Source organism: Pholis gunnellus (assembly GCF_910591455.1).
Source record: "Pholis gunnellus genome assembly, chromosome: 4".
In the NCBI taxonomy this organism is placed as follows: Eukaryota; Metazoa; Chordata; class Actinopteri; order Perciformes; family Pholidae; genus Pholis; species Pholis gunnellus.
In genome coordinates this window covers 27,168,550-27,189,492 of record NC_136530.1, presented here as the reverse complement: position 1 = coordinate 27,189,492, position 20,943 = coordinate 27,168,550, and the positions used below count along the sequence as shown (strand labels likewise).

Sequence of the window (20,943 nt, the reverse complement as noted above, 5' to 3'; positions counted from 1 at the left end):
TCTTCAGCTACCTATAAATAATATTGATATTTATAAATAATATTGATATTTATAAATAATTACAGAAAAAAATGTGAATACTAAGAACAAATGTAGACTGACCTAAATGCATCTGCACCTCCACCAGCCTTTTATAAACACACATTATTGTTTGAATTAGATTTTATTATTATTATTGTTCTCCTTCTGCTCATTGAAAATAATCAATTTTATCACACTTTCTTTTATCTTGCAGTTATTATTTTTCATTTCCAGACATAACAAAAAATATGATTTCATCACAGTAAGCAGTTTGAAAACATGTAATACATTTGTATTAATTTGTTTTCTCTTCATTTCTATCATAATTTAGTTTGTACATACAGACCCATTGATATATTGAGATGTTGATGATCAGCTGGACTCTATCATGGTGCAGAATATGTCCTGAACACACAGCAGGGCTTCCTGTGTTGTAGTGTCCGTCTGTCAGCTCTAGATGGCGCCTCAGGCTTCTTTACCGCCACTTTGGTATTTTTAGTTAATCAAACAAACACATTATACTGAAAAGTCAGATGTAATTAAAGTAGAGGAAAATATCTGCAGAGATCTGGACACAGACAAAAATTCACACAAAAGTAATAAAAATCTGAATTAATAAAGGTCAGATTCCAGCAGATTGTTTGTTCTGTTCACACGTCACTAAAAATACAGATCTGAGCAATAAAATCACATTTTCAATTTTGAGTGTGAACGCAGCCGTCATGTGATATGATGAACCTTGTATTCACTAGAGCTAAAATACAGAAAACCAGAAAACAATTATTCTCAGTGCGAATTAGCCCCCCCCCCCCCACAGAGAGAGTAACCCATGATCACACATCAAGATTATTGATCATATTGAAAACCCAATTTAATTGCCGTAATCTAATTACCTTCTCTTTGTCTTGACCTTCGTCGGCGAGCCGTTGTTTAGCCGGCTAATAACCGGGGAGCCCACGGGCCTCGGATGTGTTTGAGCGAAAAAGTAAATCTGCGGATTGTCTTGTTAAATCACGCCGGCCGTCCTTCTATTAACATAAAAGCTTCTGTTCATTAACCTCAGACGACTCGCGGCTCAGCGCCTGGAAGACTGAGAGACCTGCAGCAGAGAGAGAGAGAGAGAGAGAGAGACAGACAGAGAGACAGAGAGAGAGAGAGACAGAGAGACAGACAGAGAGACAGAGAGAGAGAGACAGACAGAGAGAGACAGAGAGAGAGACAGAGACAGAGAGAGACAGAGAGAGAGAGAGACAGAGAGAGAGACAGACACAGAGAGAGATACAGAGAGAGAGACAGAGAGAGAGAGAGACAGAGAGACAGACAGAGAGAGAGACAGAGAGAGAGACAGAGAGAGAGAGACAGAGAGACAGAGAGAGAGAGAGACAGAGAGACAGAGAGAGAGAGACAGAGAGAGAGAGAGTCAGAGAGAAAAAGAGAGACCGAGAGAGAGAGACAGAGAGAGAGAGAGACAGAGAGACAGACAGAGAGAGACAGAGAGAGAGAGAGACAGAGAGACAGAGAGAGAGAGAGACAGAGAGAGAGATACAGAGAGAGAGACAGAAAGAGACAGAGAGACAGAGAGACAGAGAGACAGAGAGACAGAGAGACAGAGAGAGATTTTTTTGATTTTACAGAAACTTTTATTTCCAATTCAATTGTGTTTACAGTTTCACTGTTTATCAGAAATTACAACAAACTTAAATCATGCCAAACAAAACAAAACCAAAAGAAAAAATTAAAGAAAACAAACACAAATCATAAGTTCAGAACCAGAGCGTCGTCTCTGACTGAACACAGAACGTCTCTCAAAGCCCAAATGTTCACAAAGAGTTCAGTTTTCTTGGTCAGTCGGTAGAAACCAAACTCCAGCTTGAGCCGAGCAGCCAGCAGCCCCGTCAGCATCAAAACCACGTCCTCTGACCCTCCACCCCTCACACGGTGTTTCCTGGTTTTCCAAATTGCTAGTTTGGCCAGTCCTGAAAGGAAATTCATCAGTGTGCGGACAGATTTGTTTTTAGCGGAGTAGTTCGGACCATAGATGAAGAGACAGAAAGAAAAGTGTTCTCCTAAGCCCTGAAACCACGCCTGCAGGAGGCTGAAGAGTCTCACCAGTCTGGAGCACTCAACGAACAGATGATGGATGGTCTCTGTCTGTGAGCAGAAAGGACACCTGTCCCCTGAGCCAGGATCCAGGTGCACCAGATACCTGTTAGTAGCTATGGCCCCATGTACAATCCTCCACTGGAGGTCCCCTGTCCGTTTGTCTGCAGGGGGTTTGTACAGGGACCGCCAACAGCCCCTTGGGGAGGATCCCCTGCCAAAATAATCAGTCCACCTCGACACCCTTACTCCTGCCAGAGAGCGCAAGTTAGAGACCTTCACACTGATCTGATACGCTGCTTTCCTCCCCAGAGTCTCAAAGTCCCCCAACTGTGGTGTCTTCAGAGACAGCAGGATGTCCTCCTCATCCTCCCACTGTCCCACAGCAGGACTGACAGCCAGGGGTGGGAAGACATACTCACATTCTTCGTCCCATTGCTCAGATATGGTACGGTCTTCAACAAACGCTCTGAGGACTTCTGGCAGGGAAGCGCAGACCTCCTCCACCAGCCTGAACAGCAGCCTGCTGGACCGGATGCTGGTCAGCTCCGCCAGACGAGGGATGGAGGTCTTCATCAGATGACCCAGCTTCACACAGCCGGCCTCTCTCAGTCTGGATCTCAGGCTGACGGACGTCAGGACCTGGGATGTGATGTAGCTGCTTCCGAACAGCGGCTCCTCAAAGAGCCACATCCCTGGTGTCGTCACAGCTCTCCGCTGGACTGTAAAAACCTGCCACGCCTGTAGGACGGACTGGTAGAACGGTGTCAGACCAGTTAAATCTACTGACTGTGGCTGAAGCAGGAACAGGTGTTTGTCGTAACCTAAGCGTCCAGCCCTCCTCAGCAGCACACAGGCAGCATCAGTCCATGGCAGGCCCAAGCTGTACAGCAGTCTCTGAGCCGTCTGCAGTCTGAAGGCTGTGATGCGTGATGCAATGTCCACCAGACCCTGTCCTCCCTCCTGGACCGGCAGGTACAGCACCGCAGGTCTCAGCCAGTGAAGCCCTGACCAGAAGAAGTCCACAACTTTCCTCTGGACGTCCTTAATCAGGCCCTGTGGTGGCGGTAGGACTACCAGTCTGTGCCAAAGGGTTGAGGCAACCAAGTTGTTGACAATCAGGACCCTCCCCCTGTAGGAGAGCTGAGGTAGCAGCCATTTCCATTTAGACAGTCTGGTACACACTCTCTCCATAGCACCCTCCCAGTTCTGTCTTTGAAACTCCTCTGTTCCCAAAAAAACACCCAAAACCTTCAGGCCCTGCCTTCCCCATCTGATGCTTCCTGGTAGCTTTGGTGTTTCCTTGTCTGCCCACTGCCCAACCTGCAAAGCTTCACTTTTTTCCCAGTTGACCTTTGCTGAAGATGCCCTCTCAAACAACACTAAACTGCTACTTAGGAACTGGACATCCCTCTGGTCGTTGACGAACACATGAACATCATCAGCATATGCTGACACCACCAGCGAGGGCCGCTCAGGCAGCCCTGGTAACATGAGTCCTGACAGACGGGATCTCAACCTGTTCAGGAGAGGCTCAATGGCGATGGAGTACAGCTGTCCAGAGATAGGACATCCCTGTCTGATGCCTCTCTGGACCTGAACTGGACAGCTCAGCGCGCCCCCCACCTTCACCAGACAAGTAGCTTCCTTGTACATCAAACTCACCAGTGACACAAACCCTTCACCAAAACCAAAAGCTCTTAAAGTGGAAAAAAGAAAACCATGATCAACCCTATCAAAAGCCTTCTCCTGGTCTAATGATATAACACCAACATCAATATTATGCACTTTACAAAGGTCCAACAAGTCTCTCATGAGAAAAATGTTGTCCATGATGGATCTGTCCGGTACGCAGTAAGACTGGTCTCTGTGGATTATAGACTCCAGAAAGTTCTTAAGCCGGTTGGCGAGCACCTTGGAAAGAAGTTTATAGTCTGTGCATAACAACGCCACCGGCCTCCAGTTCTTTAGTGAGGACAAATCTCCTTTTTTGGGTAACAGTGACAGTACTGCATGTCGACATGTCGTCGGTAGCAGGCCTGTCAGTGAACACTCCTGCAGCACCTCCCACAGGTCGGCTCCCAAACACTTCCAGAAGTGTTTATAGAAGTCCGCAGGCAGTCCGTCCAGTCCGGGAGCTCTCCCAGCAGCCATCTGACCCACAGCAGCGGTCAGCTCCTCCAGGGAGATGTTGGCGTCCAGGACAGCTCTGTCCTCGGGGCCCAGCTGAGGAAGGTCCTGAAGCAGCTCGTCAACACTCTCTCTGTGGTTGTCCTCCTTCCTGAAGAGGGCGCTGTAGAAACTTACAGCATGTTGCCTCATTTCGATCGGGTCAGTCGTCATCTCACCATCCGGGAGGCGGAGACACACCATCTGTTTGGTCCGAGAGACGGACTTCTCCAGATTAAAGAAATAGGAGGTAGGAGCATCCATGTCTCTAACACTGGTGAACCTTGACCTGACCAAAGCTCCTTTAGCTCGCTCCCGTAGAAATGAGCCTAGCTGCTGCTTCTTCTGCTGAAGCCTGTGAGTGTCTGTGCTGGTGTGAGTGAGTAGACTGTGCTCTAAATCCCTGATTTCAGTTTCTAGATCCTCAATGACCCTCTTGACCTTTACTGTGGAGTGACTCGTATACTGTTGAACAAAGACACGTATATGTGCCTTTCCTACATCCCACCACTGACTCAGGGACTCAAAGTCGCTCTTCTTTTCTCTCCAGATCCCCCAGAAAACCTCAAACTTTCTACAGAAGTCACTGTCCTGAAGCAGCTTAGTGTTAAAGTGCCAGTAAGAGCTGCCTTTGGTGGTTGGTGAGGTGTGAACATCTACAGTGACGAGGTGATGGTCGGTGAATCCTACTGGGTAGATGTGACTGTTCAATAAGCAGTTACTGAAACTATCAGATACATAAACCCGGTCCAGCCTGGCTGCCCTAATGTTCCCATCTAACACCTTCACCCATGTGTACTGCCTAGCCCGGGGATGTTTGACCCTCCATGCATCCACCACACCTGACTCTGCAATCACCTGTGATAAGGTGGCAGATGACTGTAGGTGAGGTTCCTCTCCTGTTCTGTCTAATAAGGGATTGATGGTGCAATTCCAGTCCCCCCCCATCACCACACAGTCGTTGTGATCACACTGCTGCAGGACATCCCTGAGTTTGAGGAAGATGTCCGTCCTGTGTGAGCCCTGGTTTGGAGCATAGATGTTAATAAAAACAAAAGTAATGTTCTGTATTGATGCTCTGACCACTAAAGTCCTGCCTGTCACTACCTCTGTGGAGGAGAGGATGTTAACATCCAGCCCAGGAGAGAACAGAACGGCTACACCTGCAGACAGGTTGGTCCCATGAGACAGGACGTACCGGCCTTACCACCACAACTTACTGCTGCCTCCTCCACTCTCCCTCCTAGCGTCCTCTGCTCCTGCTGTCAGTGCTTCCTCCACTACTTTCCTTCCCTCTGCTTCCTTCCTTCCCTCTGCTTCCTTCCTACCCTCTGCTGCTTTCCTTCCCTCTGCTACTTTCCTTCCCTCCACTACTTTCCTTCCCTCTGCTTCCTTCCTACCCTCTGCTACTTTCCTTCCCTCTGCTACTGTCCTTCCCTCTACTATTTTTCTTCCCTCTGCTTCTTTCCTTCCCTCCGCTACCTTCCTTCCCTCCGCTACCTTTCTTCCCTCTGCTACCTTCCTTCCCTCCGCTTCTTTCCTTCCCTCTACTACTTTCCTTTTCTCTGCTACTTTCCTTTCCTCCGCTTCTTTCCTTCCCTCTGCTACTTTCCTTCCCTCTGTCATGAGACTCAGAGCAGCTGCTTCCTCATCAATAATTGTGTCTCCGCCTGAATCAGCTCTCTGTTCCCCGTCCTGACTGTCTGTCTGCCCGCTAAGCCCCTCCCCAGCCTCGGTCGGCGGGCCGTCGCCCCCCCGCGTAGCAGCGACCTCCGCCGGCTCGTCATTTAGCGGAGCTCCGGTGTGTTCCGCCGGCACGGCCCCCGGCTCGGGGTGCCCTTCGGCCGGCCTGTTAGGACAAGCGGTCCGCTTGTGGCCCACTTCCCCACACTCAAAGCACCTGATGCTACCTGTGCTAGCGTACACCATGTAGTGTCCCTCCCCGTGTTTCACCCTGAAGGAGACCTCGAGCGTCTGTGAGGGACAGGTGAGGAACATGAACACCTGTCTCCTGAAGGACTGGACATGCTTCAGTTTATCGTTTTTACAGCCCAGACCCACAGTCCTGAAGCTGCTCGCCAGCTTACCGAAGCGCTGCAGCTCCCGCTCCAACACCTGGTTGGGGATGAACGGGGGAACACCGGAGACGGTGACCCGGGTGGAGGGCACTGCGAGCGGGGACACCTGCAGATACACGCCGTTCAGCGTGACGCCGCTCGATATCAACTCCGCCACAAAACGCTCCTCTTTTAAAAACACAAGCACACCTTTGTTCATCCGGGAGGCAAAGGACAGGTTAGCGTGTCCCACACGGTCCCCCACAGCCAGGAGAACCGCCTCTACCGGGACACTCGGGTCAGGCTGAACACGGACGCCATGCCTCAAAGACATGGACGCCGTCTCAGAGGACGCCATCCCCGACAAGAAAACACGGTTCTCTGTCCACCACCAACACAGAAATTCACCGAAAACGCACCACACCACCACAACTCAATCACACAGTGAACTATGGAGAAAGATTTTAGAAAAGTTTGAGAAAAATCACCAAACATTTAGCAAAACTCACCACGCTGTCCACCACCACCCTCTCAGAGAGAGAGAGAGAGAGAGAGACAGAGAGAGAGACAGAGAGAGAGAGGTCAGCTGAGGTCGGCTCAGATTTATTTAGAAAGAGCCGCTAACAAACAGGTGCTTCACAAGACAAACTCCGGCTTTGGGGATGCCAAGGGCCCCGTCTCGTAAATTCACTTTAATGAGGATTTGAAATGAAGAATAATTAAAGGGTTTTATGTGGAGACACTTCTAAGGCCAGAAAGTTTTGCAGACCAAAATATATATTTAGAGTGAGACCAAATTGAATAGAAGGTTCTATTAAGTTCTATACGTCCATCTCGTCCCCATGTTGCTGTTTGTCGTGGCCATGTTTTCTGCACAGGAACACAACTCCCCCCTTTTCTTATTCCGGCCTCTGATTGGCTCAGTTGTTTCTCCAATTTAAGGAAATAGAGGTCTGCTACCTGGCTCATGAACTTCTCTGCACCAAATATTATGAAAGAGCTACTGCGGGGATTTATCGATGTCCCTTCATCAAATCTGGGGTCCATATTTGGACTTTTAAGTCCTTTGTTGTGGGTCAAACTCCAAAAACCTACATTTCCCATAATGCAACAGGACATTGCCTTTATAGAGCCTTGGTGTCTGGTAAAAACAGCCATTGCTTCAAAACTGCACACCTCCACGTTAACTGGATGCGGGACGTTTGATCCCCAACTGCTGTTGACCTCTGAACCCTTTTGTTCCCAACCATGAAAATGTATGGTTGACCAAAAACATCAGTAGAGGAGTTTCATGGATGACAAGTGCTTAAAAAATTGAAACTCCATCTGCTGAGGAAGTCACTTCGAGATTGTTTTAACTGCTGCATTCGAAGCCGTCACGTTCATTTCGAATTTTCTTTTTTACATTAAGATGTGTAGTTTGTTAACATTAATCTATATATTGGAAATGAAACAAATCATGTGGAATCGTGGAATGAATGCGTCTGTTCAGTGAAACCCTCAGCTGTCAGCAGGTAACAGCAGCAGAGTTCAGGTGTGTCATCATCTGATCTGCACGTGAAACCTCCGCCGGTCGGGTCCGCTGCAGAGCCTCCGCTTCCCCCGAATATCTGCACCGACAGCAGTTTGGTTACCTCTCCCCTTCGCACCCACAAGCACGGTCATCACAGCGCGGCTCTCATCAACATTTCATGCGGGGAACGGAGCCTTGTGCAGCGGCCCTTCTAAATCATCAGCAGCAGCAACCGCGGCCAGCGCACCGACTCCGCTTCGCGTCTCGTCCGGGAGGGAGGGAGGGAGCGCTCCCCGCCGCCCGCAGCGGGATGAACGCAGCGCCGCGGGGGCTGTAGCGGCTCCCCGCTGCATGCTGCACCGGGGTCACACCGAGCTGAAACGGGTTATGTGGATCCAGCGGGACAGGGAGGAGATGAGGAGGAGGAGAGATGGGGTGGAGGAGGAGGAGGAGGAGGAGCAACTGCGGAGATAAACAAACAAACACATTTAAAAAACGACTGAACTAATGCAACTTCTGTAAAGTCTGCTGCGACTCGAGCCGAGCCGAACCAAACCAAACAAACAGACAGAGAGAAGCCGGTGAGCCGTGCAGTGTCGTGCTAAAATTGCAGTCACACTATTTTCTCTGTGGATTATTTTTCCAAAAGAGCTCCTCACAGACTGACTCTGCTGCCGGACATGAAGCATCTCGAGTGAGGTTTCTCACCTGCACCTCTTATATTTGCAATGGTACGCAAGTATAGTCTTTATAACGGTATTATTACTACAGTATAACTATTATACCTCAATAACACCATGTCTGTCTCTTCCTCTATTTTCATTATTATTAATTGTAGTATTATTATTACTATTATTGTAATTATTGTTGGTAGTAGGCCTACCAGATGTGGCCGTAAATGGAATGCAGTGAACAAGCGCGTTCTCGTGTGCTCGTACTCCTCTTTTTTCCCCTTTTTTCCCTTAATTCACCGTCCAATCAGACGCGACTCTGGCGTTCAAATACCTCGACTCCGTCCAATCGTGGAGCGGGAATCGGCGGTAGCTCTGGCGTCGCCGCTCCTGATTGGCTCTGCCGCAGTTGGAGGCGGCGCAGAGGTTCACGTGCAACAAAAGTGACGCTATACAGCGAGTCTGTGCGGTAGAAATATGCGCATGTCACTAAGTTGATGGTGACTTTATTGTGTTATATATCTTATCTCTTATGTGATGGCTTTGATAAACCCACAGGTAGATTTAATTGTGCATTCTATCACAATGATACCCATATAATACTTAACAACACTTTAATAACACTTATAATGCAATGTAATGTGACACTGTAATATTCCTACTGTGTCTTTGGTGCTAATTAAGGAGTTTGTTGTATTTCTTTCGACATTGTTATTAATATATTTTTTGTGGTCCTATTATTGATCATGTCTGTTATTTCACTCCTCTCTTAAATTACAACTTTAAATTACTTACAATAATCCTGTAGGAATTTTTAAAGTCGCCACTGAGACAATATCTCCGGCTGGAGTTTCGCAGCATATCTGCGGTTCTCGGAGATGATTTATGCTTCTGTTTGTGGAGTTTCATCTCCTGTTGTATCGTCTGTTAACGGTATAGGGACCCACAGAGTGTGTGAGGCCTCGTCGGGTTTTGATGGTAACTCGTCTACGGACCAACGTTCCTCTTATGTCCCCGTAAAGGCTTTTACATGCATCAGGTGAGACTTTAGGATCCTTTAAAGGTGTTTATTTGTGTCATTTAAAAGCTCCCATGCTCAATCCAGCAACATGTAATCTGGGATTTTTCAACATTTTATCACTATCTTGTGAAAGCTCCAAATGTTCATTCATTGATGTGTTTCGGATGAAGTACTTCTTTCTGCGTGTTTTAAACTGTGTGGATGTGGTGTAGGGTGCGCTGTTAAACTGGCTCCACCAGCTCGGCTCATCAGGAGTTTAAACACCTGCAGAGACCAGAGGAGCCTCACTGTGATCACACAAATACACTACGTATTTATACTTCTCCATTTATCTGGCAGCTACTGAAGTACACTTACATCTCATTGTAATACCGTTTGGTTTCGTCTCTGAGCGGGGCCTCAAATTGTTGAATGAGTACTTTTTACGCTTCAGTACGCCCTGATATTTCAGTCCTTTTATTGACATCCAAAGTGCATAACTTCCACCTTTCTAATTGAGTATTTTAACAGCTTTTGCTCCAGTCAACAGATGGAAATACTTTTTTCTTTTGTTTTAATTTTGGCTTTTTGTGCAGGAATCAACTTCAAGTTTATTGTCATTCAAGACGATACAAAGCAGGGTTGAAAATGACAAAAACTTCACACTGAACATTCACACCGAACATAAAAAAAGAATGCAAAACGAGAAAGTATGTACAAATAAAACAGCATATTATATACTATATATATATATAGTAGCAATACCATGTAATGTAATAAAGCATAAATAATAAAAAAATAATAAAATGTAATATCCGTCAGAGGTCAGGAGGCCACGTGCGGCAGGGTTGTATAAGATTGTAACAGAACTGATTTGCAATATCTCAACATCGCACAAGTGTCTTACATTATATAAGTGTGTTATGTAAATGTGATTTCTGAAAATAATTAATAATAATAATAATAATAATAAGAAGCAATAATAGCTGTATGTGTTGGAGGCTTTCCATCGAGTCAAAGTCATGTAATTGAAAGAGTCTCCCCGCACTGAGTGGATCCTGTCGGATCTCTATAGATCTCACGGATCTCCTCCTCCGACTGTCGGCTTCACATTGACTTCGCTCTGAAGCGGCTGTTGTAACTCATGCAGAGAGACGTTCGGTGGTTTCTGGTGGTTTAAAAGTTGCCTTTTGCGCACGAATTATTAGAGCTTGTTGTATGTCTCGCGCGCACTTCGGGACAGAGAAAAAAAAGAAAAAAAAGGAAGCCTGTGGAGTGAGTGAGAGTGGAGGCTGAGCCGCAGAGCCGCAGGCTGGACTTGGACTTGATTAAGCGCAGGGGGAGGAGAGGCGGCCAGCCGGGGAGTTACGATCCAAAGTTGCGCGGAAGCACGCGGGACCTTGGCGGAGCCGCAAGACAGACTCTCCGCTGTGATTCATTCCATGTATCCCTCCTAACGTATGAACTTCGTGTGTTGTTGCTTCCGCTGCCCACCGGACCCCGTTAAGTGTTTTCTTTAGAAACAGGCGAAAACATTCCGTCAGAGCTGCAGAGAAATTTCCACCTCATGTTTTCTAATCAATACCGATCAAACTGATCAGTTTAATCTCAACGTTCTTCAGAGCGGCGGGATCCCGGAGCACACGCACACACACACACACGCGCGCAGCAGCGGCAGCATCACCACCGGATCCTGTTTGTGAAACTGCGTGAGCGGGATCGATGGCGTTTCTTTCTGATCGATAAGCGGAGTGTGTGATCACTTGGAGCTCTGCAGGGGTCAGTGCGCACTGTCCCGCGGCCGCACGCACGCGCGCACGCAAAAACACACACAGACGCAGTCTTGGCGGCGGAGCAGCGAGTGGAGGTCCCGGAGCTCGGAGCAACAGAAAAGGCATGAGGAGCGGCGAGGAGGTGGTGCTCCGCTCTGCGTCCGGGACAACACACCGACACACACTCTCTCTCTCTCTCTCTCTCTCTCTCTCTCTCTCTCTCCTGCTCTCTCTCTCTGTCTCTTCTTTACCGTCTCCTCCTGTTGGAGATAAATTAACGGAAAGCAGCTGTCGGTTGTTTTAGAGGCGAGGCGGCCGTCTGGCAGCTCAGGGATCCCGTTTTGCCTCTTTCTTTCTTCCTGGTCAGTTCTCTTTTCCCGGGACTCCGCTGCTGCCGCTGCACCGCGCCCCTCCAGTCCCGAGCACCGAGGAGCCGCACCGCCGCACGCCGGCCACAGCGCGCTGCAGGACCGATAGACATGTTGCCGAGGTCCGCCGGTCGCCGCGGATCTCCCGCGGTTTGAAATGCCGTTTCGGGACGTTTTGGAGATTTACACTGTCCACCACCACCACTACCGGCCGCTCTCGCCTCGCAACCCACCGGCTCCGACACCACACCGGGCTTCCCTGTGACTTTTCTTTTTTTTTCTTTTTTTGTGTGGACATTTTCGGCTTTTCTAACGGGACTTTTTCATCTTGTTGCCGGAGATGTTCTTCGTGTCTGGGCTGAAAGTTGTGCGCTCCCCGGCGGAGGGCCTCTAACAGGTCCGGACAGTACATGTAACCTGAGGCGGAGGTCAAAGTTCAGCTCTGGTTGGAAATGTGAAAGCGAAGGGGGCAAAAGGAGGGCTCTATTTCCCCCTCTCTCTCTCTCTCTCTCTCTCTCACACACACGCACTCTCACTCCTTTTTTTCTGTTCTTTTCTTTTTTCACGCTACACATCACTGCGCACACTCACGCGCAAACACACACACATACACACAGGCTGGAGTTACAGTAACACCCCCCACCCCCACACACACAAACAAACACACACACACCTCTTCCAGATCTAAGATTAGATCCGACAGATATGTATTCTCCGCTATGTTTAACACAGGTGAGTGTGCTCTTCAAACTTTTTTTAAAATTATCTTAACGGTGTTTCTTTTGCAGCTCGGGCTCTCCGCGAGCTCACTTATAGCCCGCTTACTGTACACCGAGGACCGTATGGACTCTATAGACGGTTCTATAGAGTCCGCGGACCCGCTGCAACTCGCTCTCTCTCTTTCGCCTCTCGCGCTCGTCTTCCTCCGCGCGGCAGCACATGGCGGACGGTGCCTTTAAAGTTCCTTTCGTTAACATTAGTTATATATATATTTTGATATATATAACACATATATATAACACACACCGCGCAGTTGTTTCTGTGGTTGTTCGAGACGCTGGTTGTGTCGGTTTAATGTGCGGGCTAAGCAGACACTTTGTCCCCGGCTGCTCGACTGACTTAAAAGCCCCCCCCCCCCCAGCTCTTTGGCTCCCGCTTTCCCGGCTCAGCCCTGACCGGAGCTCCGGCGTAGAGTTTCACGTGGATGTCGGTTGTTTGTACAGGGCGTTTTTCCTCCTTTTTTACCGTAAAGTTTGAATGCTATATACATGCGCACAATAATGTGGACGGGTGAACTCGCCGGTTATTTCTGTTCTCTTCTGACCCAAAACTTTCCAACTGTGGCTCCACACGCAGAGACACTTTTAGACACACTGACTTCAGTTCAGTTTGAGTGAGACATGATGGAAAATATTTGAATTATTTCTTCTCTTTTTTTACGACTGTGGTAGTTTATATGACATGTTGTTTCTGGTGAAAGAGGTTTCATATTTGTGCAGAATGTGACGCAGGATCAGTGTACAGATAGGGAGCATGAAGGCTTTGCAGGAGTTTCAGTCCCCCCCCCAACCCTTTTTTTCTTCTTGTCTTCGGCTGCTTGTATTGAACCCTGAAGGTTTGATCCTGTTCTGTTAAGAAAATCTAAGTGGATTTAATTATGGATCGCTTCCTTTGTGCTGCTGTCCAGGCCTCACGCAGGAACCTGCAGGCCTGACTCAAATATGTCTCTGCAGAAAAAACAAACACCCAAAATGTTTGTGTCAGAGGTGACCTGAGGTGACACAGCAGCAGACCTGCAGCAAGCAGGAAATGTCCCCAACGAAAATGTCATTCCACACCTACACAGATGACGGAACCGGTGACTAAATGATGTGGGATTTATTTACAGACCCAAAATCCCTGAATTAAAATAAAACCTCTTTGCATATTTATCCGTTAGTAACTTAAATTTGACCTAATTTTATCTCTTTAAAAAAAATGTTTTTTCCTCTGCCGCAGTGTTGTGTTTGGGGTCAGAGGTTAAAAAAAGGGGGATTTAAGAGCTTTTTTTGGGTGTGACCTCATACAGAATCTGGCTGCAGATTTTGGCTTCATCTTGTAGGAATTATCGTCTTAATCTCCTGAATTAACCACAGCGCATCGACACAAATAGATTTAAATTGTAAAACACATTGAATCACACATTGATTTATATTTAAATATATGTATTTTTTATTTCAGCATCTGACACACATTTCTTTTAAATGAATCCACCAATTATTTAAAATGCATTTCATTGCCAGGATCGGCTTGAAAATGAAATTAGATGTCATATTTTAATTATTTATAAGCAAACCGTTATTCCTTCTTTATGATCCAGAAAGAAGATCATTCATTGATATTTAACTCTTAATAATTTCTAAATGAGTGGATTTATCGATCCAGGGACACAGTGAGATCATGCAGTTTCATCCGCTGTGGAACATTTAGTTGGTGTTGGCTGTTTTAAACGTCTCGGTTCGTCATCTCTCTTTCTTGACTCGTCTGATTTTTTTGCTGCAGCTTTGTTGAATCCAAAATTCGCCCCAAAAAAAATAAATGAACAGATTTGTCATCTAGATTTTCTGGTTGGAGCTTCTGTCTGTGTCGAGACGCGTTCGAAGACGATCTGAAACTGCAGGAAACATTTAGGAGCTTTAACGTTTAATCAGATTATCGGGCAGTAAAACCAATAATCAGCAGACAGAGTCGCTTTTATAAATCCTGCTCAGTGGAGGGTTCCAAAAAAAAGTGTTCAGAGGTTTAAACAGACGGTTTTTTTTACTGGTTTGATCTTTTGAAAAAGTCTTACCGAGCAGATGTTTTTTCTTTTTGCTTAATGGTTGCATTATATTTTTAGTTTGTTTTTGTTTTAATTCATCAGATATTTTGGATTATTTTCCGAGATTGAACTGAAGCTTGTGTGTGTGTGTTTGTGTGTGTAACGAGCTGCTCACTGACGCTTTTTGTCCATCCTGATACAATCCAACCAGCCTGGACCAAACACCCTATTTTAATTTCACATTTCAAACTGAATGTAAATATATGTATATTTAAGTTAATGTTGGTTAAAACTGCTGATTTATTTGAAAAACACTTTCAGGTAAACTTGAACTGGTGTTTCCTGATTTAAAAAAAACAGTTTGGGATGTAAACGTTGGAGGATTTGCTGCTGAGCTGCCGGATTCAAAGAACACTAAATAAAATCAGACGCATTAAGTGTCAGTGATGTAAGCGTCTGCGTTTTGGCCCTCAGCCAACCAGCGGGGGGCGCCCTCAAACGAAGCCCTTTTAATTGTAAATTAACACTTTAAAGATGCTCCTATTAATCCTGGCCTGTGGTAGTTTTGGTGATTTTTGTGCGGTTATGAAAATGTTTTTGCACGTGACGCTTCAGAATTTTGCGGCTCTGACGAAATCTGGATGTTTGATTTCTAGCAGACTTCAAATACGTTTTCTCAAGCTAGCTTTTTAGCTGGCTTCTTTTTTTGGCATTTTAATTGTTCTCTTTATATTATTTTTGTGGTCACAGAAGCAGGAGTTGAAATACTACAAAAAAGCATGTTGGGATATATATATATATATATATATATATACGTGTATATATATATATGTATATATATATATATATATATACATATGTATAAAAAACATAAACCAGGAGTCAGAGGAGTCGCTGAACCAAACGGTCCACCAGCAGTAAAACCAAGAAAGGTGTCATGTAGGATGTAGGAAGTTTCATGGTTCCACGTTGCATTCCACGAAGTCCTTCACTTCTTTGACATATTCTTTAGGCTCTGATTGGCTCCCAGATGTCAGGGGACTTGTCTGGCGTCTGTGCGTAGACGTTTGTGCGGTCGAGGCTGCTGCCGGCCGTTAGTGGCGAGGCCTCGCCGGCGAAGCCGCTGAGCCCGAGCGACACGCCGATAATTCCCCCAGTGTGCCGGTGTGGGTGTCAATAGACGGGGGAGGCAGGGAGGATTACCATTATTGCCCCCCTCCTTAAATGATTCATTCAGGGGGGTTGTTGTCACAGGCCTGTTGTTCAGAGCCCATTACATCTGCACCAAGGTGCAGAGGTGGGGGGGGTGCAGCATATAAGCCTCGGCCACCAGCTCCCAGACTCCCCCCCTCGCAGGTTTACAAACGCAGATTTCCTCCGAGGGAAAAGAAAGAAGGAGACCCCTGAAGGAGGCGCAGAAAGAACCCCGGGGAGCCGCGTCGCGCGTCCGCTTCTAATCCCTCCTCGCCAAGTTTATAACCAGCCTTTTCAATCAGCGACGCTCCTACAGAAAAACTATCAGATGAGATGAGACCAGTTTTTTTGAAGAATACCAGCTCCAATTAAATGTTGTACCGCTGACAAATTTACAGAGAGAAAATGAATTCCAGAAACGAGAGAAAAAGTGCACGAGAGAGATTATCTCACACCAACTGGCAGAGTTTGAGCTTGTTTGGAAAAACAGAAACAGAACGTTTTATATTTTTTGGAGGCAGAATGTGAAAAGAAATGTGGAGCTGAAGTGGAAACACAGTGAAAAACAGCAGTTACAGAAGCTTTAAACAAGCCGAAAAACGCCCGTGGGTTAAGAAAACTTTGTTTCCAACGCAAATCAATCAATATTTCTTTCCTTTAAAGGGTCATTTCCTTGATTTTTACTGCAGAGATCTGCTTTGTTCTGTCTTCAATTGAAGACTAGAGCACCAGCTTCTGATTATTAGACCAGAAAGGTTGAATATTTTCTCATTTTAAGAGTCAGAAGCAGGTTTTTTAAGCTCATATGAGGCTTGTGACGATGGATATTGTTTGCGGTGCACAAATTCTCCAAAAATCCTCATCCTAAAATGTTTTATTGTCCTAAAATAAACACCAGAGACAGTCCTTAGATTGAGATAATCTCACATTTCCAATACAAATCGTCTTTTATTAATAACTCTTTTGATTCTGCTTTGTTTTGTTTTATTCCTGAAAGAACAGAAGCTGCTCAGAGAACGAGATTCATTAACCGACCAAAAAAGGTCAAATGTTCTTTTGTTTTCTAAGTCGGAAATAAGGTACAAAAAAAGCGAAAACCGGTTAAGAAGCGCTGTAGCATTTTATTTTTGATTAAACAGGCCCTAAAAAAACCAGCCACTAGCTTTCTCGAGCCATCTCATGTTTCCATATGAATCAGCGTGTATCACTATTCTTCTTGACACAGATGCAGAAACAGGATTATTCTGTTTCAAGACATATTTCAGAAAAGATTCCTGAGCGGAGGGGAGGCTGACAACAAGAGGGATTATCTCACCCCGCCGGCAGAAAAGCACGTTTTTTAAGGCTGAATATGAGACCAAGTGACTCGTTAAGTGGGATTTGGTTTGAGAGTGTGAAGCGGCGGCGGAGGCCCCGGTGTGTGAGCGGCTCAGGAAGCTGAAACGCTGCACTGGGCTGCGAGGAATGTTGGTATGTGGCTGCAGCGAACATCCAGAGCCGCCGAGCTGCAGATCCACTGTGGAATGTGTGTGTGTGTGTGTGTGTGTGGAGGCTGAACACATCATCCGTCCGGCAGCCGCTTGTCGTCCTAATAACTGCCAGAGGACGAGCACAAACAGAAACACGTCTCAGGAAACCGCGAATAACAAAAAAGGCGGCGTTCCCAACCCGTCCTGGAGTGAGGAGCTCTGAAAGAGGGCTGGCAGGTCTGGCTGCAGAGCGGCTGGAGGCGCTTTTGGAGACAAAACCCGTTCGCCTGGACCGTCTCCAAGAAGAAACAATGTGCTGTATTCAGACCCATTGACAAGGTGTGGGGGGGAACAATGTTATATGTATATATTAAAAAAAGAACCAATGCAGCTGGTGCTCTAATGCACAGCCTGTAGATACAGTTTCCTCTTTAGTGGGAGAGCTCCGAGCTGGAGGTCTGAATCTGACGGAGGAAGATTTGAGAGGGAGGTTTTCTGACAGCGCAGCTGAAAAAGAAACTCCCCCTGAACCCCCCCCCCCCCCCCCTTTTTTTTTTTATCGAAAAATATATCTAAACCAGAACCTCTCATGAATATGAGAGACTGTTTTGAACCGATCATCAAAATGTGTGAGAGCTCTCAACAAATCTCATGTTCAGACTGTATCACAGCCTGATGTAGCTTCTTCCTCTGTGCCGTTGACCTCCATTAAAAACACACTAGTGAGCCATCGGTGTTCCTCCATCACCAGGAACACACACACTGGAGTTTATTTTGACTCAATCCCACACGCGCCGTCCTGCTGCCACAAATACTCACTAGAGCACCAAAATGGGAAATAATCCGCCGCTGAAAATAGTCCCCCAACAAAACTACAGTGACCAGACAGGAAGTGAGAGGGTACTGAGAGACGGACTGACAGGTTTGTTGGTTTGAGAAAAATGTAAATCTCACCACCGTTATCCGTTAGCTCCAAACCTATCCGCACCTTTAACTCGCCCGTCATTGAATTGAGAACACACCTCCTTCTTATCAAGTCACTTCCGTCTCTGTTGAGTCCTTACATCAAGCGACCAAAACAAATCTGCCTGTGTGGCGGAACAATTCCCACACAAATCAACTTGTTCCAAGAATGTTCCAGATCTGTTCATTGGTATGTTGAATAAGACGGACTGTTGCTCTAGAATCAAGAAGAATGACCCTCAATTGTAGAAAAGTCTTGAAACAATTTGATTTATGTTGAAAAGACGTTGAAATGCTCTTCACAAAATGAGGAATTTTTTTCTTATAAAATCCTTCTCCTAAAAAATGTGTTTTATTGAGAGAAGGGAGTTAATATATTTTTCAACCTGCTTCCAAATGAAAATCAACCTGTTTCAAGATTTTCTTTGTCTGTATCTTTACATTTTCAACTTTAAGTGACTAATAAGTGAATAAGCAGTGTGTGTGTGTGTGTGTGTGTGTGTGTGTGTGTGTGTGTGTGTGTGTGTGTGTGTGTGTGTGTGTGCTCAGCTCATAATGTAGTATCCACATGCCACCCCAGTCGGAGACATTTGCACGTATCAAGATGCGTGCGAGCGTCTTTGATCTATGAATAGTCAAAGTGTTTTTTTTTCAATACGTGGCTCAGTAGGAGACGGGGGGGGGGGGGGGGCCTCCTCCCCCCTCGTCTCCCCCCCTCCACCCGGTCCTGCTCAGTATAACCCTCTGAGGGTTTTTTATCCAAATAAGAAATGTTCCGTGAAGATGTTTTCTGTCCGTCTGTGTTCAGCTTCTCCTCTTCTTCGCACCCGGCTTTGTTGCTGTAGGACAAAACACAAGTATATTTATAGGGCCACGACAAATCTCATGGACTCATTTTACCTGCAGAGCCAAAGAATTACTGAGACATTCATCTAGATTTGGCAGCCATTGGTTACCATTCATTCCCACTTATTTTAGTATGAAAATCAGTTTCAGAGACTTGAGACTTGCTCGACTTCTAATGTTTTTATTATTCGCTGGTGGAGCCCATTCATTTCCCTTCAATCTTTCATTGAAGGGAAATGAATGAGGGACCAATGGTCACATGGTCGGCAGTGTAATTTGTCTTCAAACAAGATTCTGGACAGATGTTTTGAACCTCCATACTTTTCTGACTGTCCAAAGTCATCATACTAAAATACATAGGCTTGTTGATTCTTTCTTCTATCATGTATTCCTCCTTAAAGTCGTAGTTTTACCCTAAAAAACTTTACCTTTAAACTGTGTTTCATTGAGACACACTTGTAAATTGTGTAATTGCTTTGGCTTTTCGTTGGAAAATGTAAAAATGTCTCAAACTGAGGAATCTGAAAAAGTGACATATAGGTACGGGGTATGTTGTCATCACTAGTAATCCTCAGCTCCAGAGATAGTGTGGCTCGGTCCCCACTTCACCACGTTTCTAGCTTTTTCCTAATCGTAGTGCCGTGACGCCTTTCAAGAACAAAACGCCGTCTGAAGGTTTCCTCGTTTTAGTAAAAACCTGCTTCTCAGACTAGATTTGAGACTAATTCTGTTGTGATGTGGCACATTAATACGTTAAATATTTGAGGTTTTCACAGCGCAGCTGCTCACCTCGCTGGCCTCCAAGCTTACGGAGACCTTGTGCTTTTTTTTAAAATCGCCTCGACAAGCTGTAATAACATTTTAACAGGAAGCTCTTCTCCTGTCTCCGCCTCTAACTCCTCCTCCTTTAGCCTTTTTAGGCTCTGTGGATGTGTTTGTTTCTGTGCCTCCCGTCTACGCTTCATTCAGCCTCCCGTCTGCGTGTTGTGACACTTTTCTCTTTCAGCCTAATGTGTTCATTTCCTGCTCAGGATAAGCCTGGTTTTGTGGTGGTTTTAGGAGGAGGAGGTGGGGGGGGCAGGTGTAACCAACCCCAAATTGGGTCTAATCCACGACATGCCGTCTAACCACATTCCCACCTGGTAATAAGTACACAGCCCTCATCAGCCCAAAAGCCACATAATGCACCTTTAATGCCGCTATAATCCTCCGCGCGGTGCGACCCGGAGCGCCAGTGTTTGCGTTCTGCGGCGACTTCCCTCCCGCTCGGCTGTTTGGTTTGTGTGATTCTGGTCGGTCGCTGTGTTTATTCGGGGGCTGGCAGACCCCCACACAGAACCCCACACAGACCCCAAAGACCCACATTCCTGCCTGGGAGCCAAGAAAGAGGCTGAACTGACAGTGAAGAGTCTCGGAGAGTCTCTCTGCTGCAGCCTGAAAAAAACAAACTCCAGAAAACACTTTTTATCTCTTTCTTTTTTTCGTATCTTCTCTCCTTTTGTATCTGCTGCTTTCCTTCTATTCGTCATAGTTTCCTCTCCTCCTTTCTTAACTCCTTCTATTCACCATGCTTTTCATTCTGTCCTTCTTCTTTACTCACTTACTGACTCTCCTCTTTTGTTTCTGTTCTTTTTTCCTTCCTTTCCTAGTTTCCTTCTATATGTCATTTGTGTTTTCTACTTCTTCTCCTTTGTTCCCTCTTTCCTTACTTCATCGCTTCTTCTTTCCTTCCTTCCTTTCCTACTTTCCTTCTTTGTGTCCTTCCTCTGTGCTTTCTACTTCTTCTTCTTCTCTACCCTCCTTTCCCTCCTGCCTTTCGATGTCCATTCTTTTCCTTCTTTATTCTCTCTTTCTATTCTTCATTGCTTCTAGTTTCCTTCCTTCCTTCCTTTGGTTTCCTCTTCCCTCTTATTGCCTCTGTGCTTTCTACTCTTCTCTTTTCCGTCCTGCCATTCTGTGTCCCATCTTTTCTTCTACGTTCCGTCTTTCCCCGCTTCCTT

At 46.1% G+C, this 20,943-nt stretch overlaps 1 protein-coding gene across 1 annotated transcript in view; it reads left to right on the top strand.

Annotated features, from left to right (window-relative positions):
- The first annotated feature begins 12,321 nt into the window (after nucleotides 1–12,321).
- The window catches only part of nfia (nuclear factor I/A), a 114,784-nt gene continuing 106,162 nt past the window's right edge, over nucleotides 12,322–20,943 (top strand). The window contains 1 exon segment of the mRNA XM_079158391.1: nucleotides 12,322–12,403. Within this exon segment, the coding sequence (XP_079014517.1) occupies nucleotides 12,377–12,403 (27 nt within the window). The 5' untranslated portion in view covers nucleotides 12,322–12,376.